The 11,033-nt window shown below is 34.8% G+C and overlaps 2 protein-coding genes across 2 annotated transcripts; both read right to left on the minus strand.

Moving 5' to 3' along the window:
- Nucleotides 1–429: 429 nt before the first annotated feature.
- On the minus strand, nucleotides 430–2,473 carry LOC121761842 (carnosic acid synthase-like). Its single transcript, XM_042157529.1, is given in 4 exon segments — nucleotides 430–1,191; nucleotides 1,323–1,713; nucleotides 1,715–1,764; nucleotides 2,041–2,473. Coding segments are annotated over 4 exon segments (1,455 nt in total). The 5' UTR covers nucleotides 2,449–2,473; the 3' UTR covers nucleotides 430–585.
- Nucleotides 2,474–8,283: 5,810 nt separating this feature from the next.
- LOC121759934 (carnosic acid synthase-like) lies at nucleotides 8,284–10,345 on the minus strand. Its single transcript, XM_042155514.1, has 3 exons — nucleotides 9,916–10,345; nucleotides 9,158–9,637; nucleotides 8,284–9,009 (listed from the first exon to the last, which is right to left on the minus strand). Exons 1-3 carry the CDS (start codon nucleotides 10,330–10,332, stop codon nucleotides 8,398–8,400), a joined length of 1,509 nt encoding a protein of 502 aa, XP_042011448.1. The 5' UTR covers nucleotides 10,333–10,345; the 3' UTR covers nucleotides 8,284–8,397.
- Between the last annotated feature and the right edge of the window lie 688 nt (nucleotides 10,346–11,033).

Genomic DNA, 11,033 nt, shown 5'->3' on the forward strand with positions numbered 1-11,033 from the left:
ATAATAATTTGTAACAAATTGAAAATAATCTCGCCTTTTATATATTGTCACTACAGTAAATATTATTTTTCATTATCAATAATAAATTCGCAAGTGAAAATTATATAAATCTAGATATAATCAGGATCCTTCATTTCACGATTAGTGGTTACTACGCTAAAATTATTATTGACAAAGATTAACATTTATTATAATCGGGAGTATTTTTTTATCATTATATATATGGTAGGATGGATCCCCTAGTATACTCCAAACTACATCTTTCATATAAACTATAAACTACAAATTAAAATCTGGACTATTAAATTTCAAAATTCGATATCAACAGTTGATGGTGTTAACATTTATTTTTATTATTTATTATCTTTTGACATTAAATATGAAATTCAATGGTCCAGATTTTAGTTGTAATGTGTAGGAAAGGTATAGTATGATATTTTAGAATTTATGATGAACATGTTTAATTTGCTAAATTTAATCAGGTTCAGAAACCCTTATTAGAAGGATATTTTACTTTATATTCTTAAATTTATTGAGCAGCACATAGGATAGGAAGTTAATTCATAAAAGTCTTAAAAAAAACCATCAGACATTGATGGGTTTGGCCCTAAGGGGGAATTTTTTTTGCAGTACTAGTCCAAACACATCTTCTCTTTGTCGTAGTTTGGATTCAACTCCCCCTTCAAGTTCCCAATCAAAGTTATGGCACAACGTTGCCACCATGCAGAATAGCATGCGACTAGCTAGTGGCATGCCAGGGCAAATTCTTCTCCCTGATCCAAACGGAATCAGCTCGAAATGTTGGCCCTCGAAATTTATATCCTTACCTAAAAACCTCTCTGGCTCAAATGATTCCGGATTCTTCCATATGTTTGGATCTCTTGTAATCGCCCAAAAATTGACAATTACCTTTGCATTCTTGGGTATTGTGTAGCCATTTACCTGCGTGTCCTCCCCGGCCTCACGGGGACCTAATAGGGGCGCAACCGGATGACATCGGAACACTTCATTGATTGTGGCTTGCAAGTATGGGAGTTTGGAGATGTCGGATCCTTCCACGGTGCTTTTATCTCCGAGAACACTCTTAAGTTCAGCTTTGAGCTTTGCCATTTTATCAGGGTGGAGTAGTAATTCCGCCATTGCCCATTCTGTCGTAGCTGCACTTGTATCGGCTCCTGCAATAATTATGTCCTAATATAAAAGTAAATGAGTTAGAATGAGATGATACCAAAATTATGATAACGGTTTCAGCATGAGACTAAATGACGTTGTTTTACATACTTGAAGCTTGTGGATTTAATATTCTAATTAAAGATACTCACCACACAGAAATGTCTGATTTCTTTGATAGTCAAATCATACTCAGTTCCTTCCGAAATGTGCAGAAGTGTATCCAGAAAATCATTCTTGTTCCGGTAATCGGAATCCCTCCGTTGACGAATTCGCTTCTCGATTATGCCATCCACAAAATCTAGCAAGCTCCCAAGATGATACCCGATCTTCCGTCGGATCCCTTGCAGATCCAACGGCGCAAGGACCGGAAAGAAATCCGAAGCATTCGGAACCCCAGCATACCTCGTGAAGGAATTAATATGCTCTCTGAACTCCTTATCCGCGGCGCCGTAGTCAGTGAGATCGATCGAGAAGAGTGTCGAGAACACCAGATCCATCATGGTGGTGAACGTCGCTTCCCCAACGTTCATCACCCGCCCCCGCGAGCTTCCGCAGCCTCTCTTGACGCTGGCCCTCGGTTTGTTGAAGCGCCTGATCACAAATATAATTTTATTAATATTTTTAATATGCAAATAGATATTTTGTCAGTTCGAGGGGTAAATACATGACTCTGTTTTACCTTTGTTTCATATTAGTACAAAAAGTTTGAAGTTTACATAAATCATACTAAAAGTTTCATACATGTTTAAATATAGTACATTCTCTTATATGTATTTAAATGGCGTTAACTTTTTACTTGTGGCGCACAAACCATAAAACAATGGTGACATTTTTTGTACAATTATGAAACAATCATAAATTTATTACCTGATGAGAGAAGAGCTTCTCTCTTCCCAATTTCCGTATTCTTTTCCACCCGACCGAGTCCGCGGGCATCACGTTCCACGAGACCTTCTCGTGGCCGTGGTTATTGGCTGCGTCGGGGATGGATCGGTTCGCGAAGGATTGGCCGTGCTTCTGAAGTACCTCCATCGCAACCTCGGGGGATGAGATGACGACGGCGTTTTGAGTCCCGAGGCGGAGGGACATCAAAGGGCCGTAGGTTTTGGCCAGCTCCGCGAAGGACTTGTGTGGGTCCCCGCGGATTTGGAAGGCGTTTCCGACTATCGGCAGGGGAACCGGCCCCGGAGGGAACTTGCCTCGCCTCCGCCGTGAGAATACAACTACGGCCCATGCTGCTATCAAGGCAGCGATGTAAAGAAGAAAAGTGGCCATTTTTTGGTTTCTTATGTTTTGTGAATTGTGTGTTTCTTCGGTATTTATTGTACGCAATAAAACTAGAAAATGTTAGTAATATAATTCAACTTAATTGTTTATTTGGAGTGCCGGATTTTTTAATTCTTCCCATGATTTTTAAAGATTCACTTTAGAAATTCAATAACTGTGTGTTACATATTCGTTTTTATCTCATTGTATTAGCGTTTCAATGAAAATGACTAACAAAATGTCTCGATCTTAAGATAATTGCACAAGGGTGCTCAGCTTTCAAATTTTTCCACAAAGTGTCTAGCAAAAAAATTGAGTATAAACTGTTATTGGATTTTCAAAATAAAGTTACGAAATTTTAATAGTCTAAATGATGGGATAAAATAATACTACTCCTATGTTATTGTGAAAATAATTGGAAAGTGTTAATTAAAATACAAAAAAAAAATCTCATCAATTGAATACAGATGGTTCCACCATTCTAGAAGCAGTCACTGCAAATTTTGTGTATAATTTCAATGGATATTTGAACTTTCAAATTTCAAAGTTTTCTAACAGTACTACTACTATTTAAGAATGGATCTTCAAAGTTCAAACTATTGAATAGCCATTTATTTATTTTGTGGCGGACTTAATTATTTGCGAAATGGCTCTCTTTGCGACTTGAGAGTAATATAAAAACATCATACTACTAATAAATTCAAATAAAATTGATTATATGAAAATGACACAAACAGAACACAGCACATTTTGATCTTGTTTAGAGAGTCTCTTTTGTCTTTCACTGACTTGCAAAGCCAGTCAACTTAGTTGAAATGTTCCACTTGATTACATTGACTCTGCCATTATTTAATGTAAATAGGATGAGAAAAGAAAAAGGGATGATTAGACACGAAAATATATTGTTTATATAAAAATCTGAACAATTAGTAAGAAATCTCTTACTAATTGCGAGCCATCTAAAGTCACAAACCCAATAAATTCTAGAGCTGATGTTCTGGATCAGTCAAATCCAAAGAGCAATAAAAAATTAATTTTAATGCATAGAGTAAATATAATTAAAATATAAGGTAAATGGTAGTGGACATTATATTACCATGGGTTCGCTTGGAAATCATGGGTTTAAAAAAAGTCTTAACTGAGACTGTTTTCAATCCATGAGCCCATTCAAGCCCGGTTCCATTTTCGGGTGAGTCAGGCCCAATTTGACTTGTCAAATCCAGTCCTTATGTGGAATATGTTACAGAATTTGTAAAGATTCTTAAATGGTGACATCGCTTTATCATTGATGATGCCAAAGAATTTTACTTCAAAATTGCCAAAACCCAAATTAAGAACTGAAATTAACTCCAAATGTAAAATACACTCTAGTATTGATAATAAAAATTGGTCATATTTTTATGGATTGGATTGAGTATTCCTAAATTGCACGAATATCGTCTAACTTTTACTTTTTTTAATTAGTTGTGAATTGAGTTTATATTCTGTGCCTACTACCTAGTCACGACATGCACCACTTGCATGCACACAGATTAGTTTTTAAACTTGAAGCGTCCATTATAAATTTAATAAGCTTAGAATGTCGTTCGATTGACATGGCTCATTGTGATATGATTATCCATCTAAGATTGAGTTATGTGATTATTTTAGTTAAAGGGGAGTGATTATGACTAATTATCATAAAACTATGAATTTAAAATTAGATTGTGAGATGATCTAAATGTCAAAGATTTGTATATTATTAACAATCCACCAGTCAGTTTTGGTGACCTCAATACTCAATAATACTGTTATAAATAGGTAGTAGGTACTTTGTGAAAGGGAGTAGAAAATAAAATATTCATCTGCCAATCGGAAGAAAATTTTTTAAATTGCGAATAGTCTTTGATAATATAATGCGAGATTTCTCAAAAATAATTGAATGATATTTTAAAAGTAAAAGTTGAAATGTTGAATATCTCTATGCAAGTATCCTAACGTTGAAAAATTGATTTAAGTATCTTTAAAATGAGAATATAAAGTAGAATATAAACTCAAGTAGTATAAAAAAAATTAGGTTAGTGTAACTTTAACAAAAGTCAGGACTAATAGTATAGTTCACTCTAATATAAATACAGAGCTATAATAAGAATTTGATCCATTAAAAAAGAAAATAGATTAGATTGATTATATTTTTGTGGGTTGCAAGTATGTCGAATCCTTCCATGATGCTTTTATCTCCAAGAACACTCTTGAGTTCTGCTTTAACTAAACATTGTCATTTTGTCGGGGTTGAGTAGTAATTCCAGCATTTTGTCGGGGATGGATCGGTTCGAGAAGGCGTGGCCGCGCTTGTGGAGTATGAGCTTCACACTGGGAGAGAACAACGCTAACCCATGCTGCTATCAAGGCAACGATGAGGAGAACAAGATCGTTCGTATTTGGTTTTGTGTTGTGACGGAAGATTTTTCACATAAAACAAGAATATTTTGTGTAAAATTGTTGTCCCTTCCCTTGTTAAACATGGTGAGTCATGGTGGCAAATATCACTTGGCCAGGCTTGATGAACCCACGCACATGCTCAACAAGTTCGCTACGTCACTTGAAGGTGTCCCTCTGTTTGATGAAGCGTCTAATTATAAGCATTGGCGTAACACCGACGTAAATTTGGAGATTATTTTAGTGGAGTAGTATTTAATAACACTTCATGGAAATGACACTAATTTTAATACACAATTGGTAAAGTAAAAAGAGAGAAGAAAAAATAGGTAAAATAAGAGTCGAGGAGAAAAAGTAGTGGAATTAATGTTAATGGATTCTGGGGTCCATTTTCTAAAATTGAGAGTTTCTACTTTTAGGAAACGGACTAAAAAAATAATTTTTATTTTTATGAAACGGATGAAGTATATAGTTTTTTTAATTGAAATAGAGTGTCATATTTTAATTTTTGGATATCACTCTAAATGACACATTTTTTAAAATAGAAACATAATTCTCTTTACTTTATTATCTTTTTTTTTTCAACTTAACTTTCAAAATAACATTGCATAAAATCCCGTATTGATTAAGAAATATTCCATTTAGAATGGGACAAAGAGAGTAATAATAATTGTTTAAGTTTTACTCCCTCCGTCCTTGAGAATTTGTCACATATTTCTGTTTTCGTCCATCCCACAAAATTTGTCACAATTCACTTTTTATCAATTTTGGTAGTGACCCCACATTGCACTAATATATTCTCACTCACATTTTATTATAAATCTATTTAAAAGTGAAACTCATTTCCCACTAACTTTTTCAACTTTTCATTACATTTTTTAAAGTGCGCGCCGATTGTGACTAAATTTAAAAGACAATTGGAATACTTTATAGTTGTGTAAGTTTTACTTTATTAGTTGTGGATCTTATTCAAAGGCAAGAATCAAGGAATAATTTAGGAAAACCAAATCAAGATAAAATTAAGCAAAACCTGTGTTCACTAATGTTTGGCACAACTTGCGAGGCATGGTAGTGACTAGTGAGCTTTATATAGTTATTTTTCTGAATTAAAAATGAAAAAGAATAAAATATAAAAAATGGTGAAATAAATTGTGATTGATTTTGGGACATATTTGAAGGTCTTTATTGCTAATGTTCTAAAAAAATTTCTGCGTCCGCCTTGATTGTATGTATATCACATAGACTAAGACAAAAAAATCCCAACAGAAATATGTGGAGCTATTACTTAACAAAGCAATTTCTTTATTATTGTTATTCTTTACTTAATATTTTTAATAGTGACATGAAGTAATTATTTTTGAAATATGTTTGAAAATAATCCCTTCATAGACTAAGGACAAGCTATTCAATTTTCAAAATTGATATATGAAAATGACTCAGCCCTTGTTATAATAAGGTGGTTTAATTTAAATTCAACCTTTAGAAATATACTATGGCGTTCATAATTCAATGTATTAATCTGTATTATCATCTTTTCATTATAAATATTTTACGTGGATATCACTGAAGATAAAACTTGATAAATGATTGGTCAATATGATAATTGTATAAGTTCTACTTGACTAATGAGTCATGACTAGAGTTTATACACAAATTATTCTTGCAACTTGCATTATTTATTTAAGAAGTGGGACGTGGAAAGCTTGTAATTAAACTCCCAAGTCAATTTAGAGTTTTAGACGAGTTTTATAATACTAATATATAAATAGTGAGTCCCTCGACTCATTCAAATTTACAGTCCTTAAAATTCAGCATTAGATAAGTAATTCCGCTACCAATTGTCTGTTAGATTTGAAAATGAAAGATCCAGATTTAATCTCGATTAGATTATTTTTTTATTAAAAGTCTATATCATTTAGTTAAATAGTTAATTATGTAACAAATTTGAGTTAACCACTTTCTCTCCTAAACATTATCTAAAAAATTTCAATTTCATATAACTTGTTACCACTTATTAGAAATAAATGGATATGGGAAGTTTTTTCTATATAAATAATGACAAAATCTCAACTTATGGATAAAGATATATTGCTTTACGTCATATCACCCTGAAAACTGCGAATAAGGTATCAACGAATTTAGTGATTGCAAAAATGCCTTTAAGTGGCTGGGGGTGTTTTATACACAAAAAAAAAAACTTCATTCGTGATTAAGTTAAATGCTAAAGGTGAATGTCGCTATTTATTTTATTTTTATTTTTTAGGGGTCTGTTGTGTTAGATCTCAAATCCTATGAGTTAAATGTGTGGTTCACTTCGGTCCATGTTTTGAGCAATTGCTTTGAGTACACTTTCTCATTCTTTTTTTCTATTCTCATTTTTTCTCTTACATGAAACCTACAAGAGTGAAATTAAAAATTTTATTTCGTTCCTCTCATTTTAAATAACACATTTTCATTTTAGAATGTTCCACACTAAATAACGCATTTCTTAAAATAGAGATATCATTCTCTTTATTTTATTTATTTTTTACTTAATTTCTTTCCACTTAATTCACTAAATTTTATAATAAATTAAAAAAAATAATTAGAGTGGAACCGAGAATATTAATTTGATGCAAACAATACTATAAGGATACATATAAATAAACAATCTCCCCAAAACCTAACCCACAAAATATACATTCGAAAAAATACCAATAAAACGACCAACACATATAAAATTTGTCTCTGTATTAAAAATTATTTTCATAAAAGAAAAGTGTAGTATTAATTATAAGTAGATTATTACGTTATAAAGTTGTGGTCTATACAAAACTCAATCTTAATACAAAACGAAAAACCAAACATACGGAGGCCATTTTTAGGTTATTGTTAGTTTATTTTTAGGTCATTTTAGTAAGGATGACCTAAAGATATCTAAAAATGACCTCAGACCCGAATTTTATAAAATAAAATAAAACTGATTAATAATGGCATACCGTGTTTTTGATTAACTATTGACCATCAGATTGACAGATCTCATGATAATGATTTAGCCTTCATTTCATATTAGAATCAATTTTTGTTTTGATCACTTTCCTTGCGTTATTACTACAAGTGCTTCCCACCACACAAGATTATTTTAACAAATATAGTACATATTAATAACAGTAATAATAAAGTAATAATTCTAATTGAAATAGAGAATATCTTATACTCCCTACATCCCACTCTGGATGTCGCATTATACTTTTTGGATGTTCCACTCCAAATGACATACTCCCTCCTCCACGAAAACCAAGAGAATGGTGTAAGTTTTACTTTATTAGTTTTGTTAGAAAGAAGATCTCAATCAAAGGCAAGAATCAAGGAATGATTAAGGAAAACCAAATCAAGATAAAATTAAACAAAACTTATGTTCAATGATGTTTGGCACAACTTGCGATCTTCGTATAATGATAGTGATTAATTCAATGACAAGGAAACTTGTTACAATAGTTTTCACTTTTTATTCGTACATTTATTCAGCAACACAACAAGGAGTAAGTCTGATAAATTCCATCAAACCTTGATGGGTTTAGGTTTGGCCCTAAGGGAGACTTTCTTTTGCAGTGACAATCCAAACACATCTTCTCTCTCGATTACTTTGGATTCAACCCCTCCTGGAAGCTCCCAGTCAAAGTTATGACACAATGTCGCCACCATGCAGAACAACATACGACTAGCTAGTGGCAAGCCAGGGCAAATTCTTATCCCCGATCCAAATGGAATTAGCTGGAAATGTTGGCCCTCGAAATCTATGTCTGTACCCAGAAACCTCTCAGGCTCAAACACCTCGGGATTCTTCCATATCCTGGGATCTTTAGTAATTGCCCAAAAGTTCACAAGGACCCTTGTTTTTTTGGGTATTGTGTAACCATTTACCTTTGTTTCCTCTCTCGCTTCACGTGGACCTACTAGGGGTGAGGGAGGGTGGTATCGGAACGCTTCATTGACCGTGGCTTGCAAGTATGGGAGTTTGGCGATGTCTGATGCTTCCGCGATGCTTTTATCTCCGAGAACGCTCTTAAGTTCCGCTTTCACCTTTGCCATTTTGTCGGGATGGAGTAGTAGTTCTACCATTGTCCATTCCACCATAGCTCCACTTGTTTCTGATCCCGCAATAATTAGGTCCTAGGGTAAGGTAAAGTAAATTAGTTAGAAGTTGACATTTTCAAATTTTATAAAATAATACTTCCTCTAAGTAACACATTTCCTTTTTTGAGATGATGTTCCACTCTAAATGATACATTTATTAAAATAGGGCAGAGGAAATACTCACCGCCAAGAGAAGACTGATTTCTTCTTTGGTCAATTCATACTCAGCTCCATCCGCAAGGTCAAGAAGCGTGTCTAGAAAATCATTCTTTTTACGGTAATCGGAGTCCATCCGTTCAAGCTTTCGCTTGTCGACTTTGTCATCCACAAAATCCAGCAACTTCTTAAGATGATGCCCGATCTTCCGACGGATGCCTTGCAGATCCAACGGCGCTAAGATCGGGAAAAAATCGGAGACATTCGGAATCCCAATATACCTCGAGAACGCATTAACATTCTCCTTGAACTCCTTGGTCATGGCGGAATCCGGGGAGGTGTAGTCGGTGAGATGGATCGAGAAGAGAGTCGACAACACGAGGTCGGTCATGGTGGTGAACGTCGCCGCCCCTACGTTCATCACCTCGCCCCGCTCGCTGAACCCACGCACGTGCTTGGCGAGCCTTTGCAACGCCTCTTGACGTTGCCATTCCGTTTGATGAAGCGCCTGATGGATAAGCATTAGCGTTATGAAAAGAAATGCATCAAGTAACATGTAACAGATGGAATATTATGAAATATAAACCTAATCAAATTAAATCCCTAATAATTATTCTCTTCATTATCTATATTTATTTATTTTAAGTTTCTTTTTCTAATGTGGTGGGGTTCAGAACTAACAAAACTTCAACTATTTTTTTTAATTTATTTTACTTTATCAATTATACATTAAAATTTGTATCCTCTAACAAATTGGTATAAACTAAATAAATATATCTGTATCACCTCGTTAGAAAAGAGCTTCTCTTTCCCCATTTTCCGGAATCGTTTCCACGGGGCGGAGTCGGCAGGCATCATGGTCCACAAGGCCTTGTTGAAGCCGTAGATGTTGACAGCGGCGGGGAGGGAGCGGCTGGAGAAGGTGTGGCCTTGCTTGTGTAGCACCTCCATCGCCACCTCGGGCGAGGAGACGACTACGACAAGTTGAGTCCCGAAGCGGAGGGACATCAAGGGGCCGTAGGTTTTGGCGAGATCGGCTAAGGACTTAAGTGGATTTCCGCGGAGTTGGAAGATGTTTCCGACTATCGGAAGGGGACGAGGCCCTGGAGGCAAGTTGCCACCGTGGCCTCGCCGCGAGAGTAAACCTAAAGCCCATGCTGCTATGAAGGCTAAGGAAAAAACTAGGAACAAAGAAGCCACCATTTTTGGTTAACTCTCTTCTGTTGTGATGTGTTGTGTGACACATGTATTTGTTCTCTATTTATTGAAAACAATTTACAAACGGGTCAAACATGGAGTATTTTTTTAATAGCGACAATGGGCGAATACTTCTCAGACATCTATATATGACTATATTAATTGATTAGGCTTACTCTCTAAATTTGAATATATATTTATATGTTATATTCATTATCAATGAATACATCATCATATTGGGTTGAAATTTCCATATATTATCAAATCCTGACCACGTAACCTATATTGAAAGCTTATGATCAGACTAAGGAAAAAATACTTCAGCTAATAATTTCTTGATTACTTCATATCGTATAGTAGAATTTGATTGGTGTGGACACTTCTGGATATGCTACATACAAATAGAGTATCCAAGACAAAAAAATCTAAGAGCATCCGCAGCGGTGAACAGGACGCTGTCCGTCCGTTCGTCCGTCCATGCCAGCGGCACGGCACCGCTGTCCACCGCTGCGCTCTTGCCGCTGGCGCGGCGCTGCTCGATGCATCGAGCAGCTGACGTGGCGGGTTCTGATTGGCCAACGGCATTTCCGTTGGAAATTCAATTTTTTTTTAAAAATCGAAAATAATACCAAAAATTAAAAAATATATATTTTCAGAATCCCAAAAATCTGACCGTTTTTTTACCGTTTTTCTGAATTTTTTTATTT

Source organism: Salvia splendens, chromosome 13, assembly GCF_004379255.2.
Source record: "Salvia splendens isolate huo1 chromosome 13, SspV2, whole genome shotgun sequence".
NCBI lineage: Eukaryota > Viridiplantae > Streptophyta > Magnoliopsida > Lamiales > Lamiaceae > Salvia > Salvia splendens.

What these genes read in the sequence shown, in the direction of transcription:
- LOC121759934 (XM_042155514.1), bottom strand. Translation starts at nt 10,332, where the DNA reads ATGGTGGCTTCTTTGTTCCTAGTTTTTTCCTTAGCCTTCATAGCAGCA. An exon ending in AGAAGCTCTTTTCTAACGAG is followed by an intron (nt 9,638 to 9,915) that starts GTGATACAGATA and finishes CTTATCCATCAG; the next exon opens with GCGCTTCATCAAACGGAATG. An exon ending in AAATCAGTCTTCTCTTGGCG is followed by an intron (nt 9,010 to 9,157) that starts GTGAGTATTTCC and finishes ACCTTACCCTAG; the next exon opens with GACCTAATTATTGCGGGATC.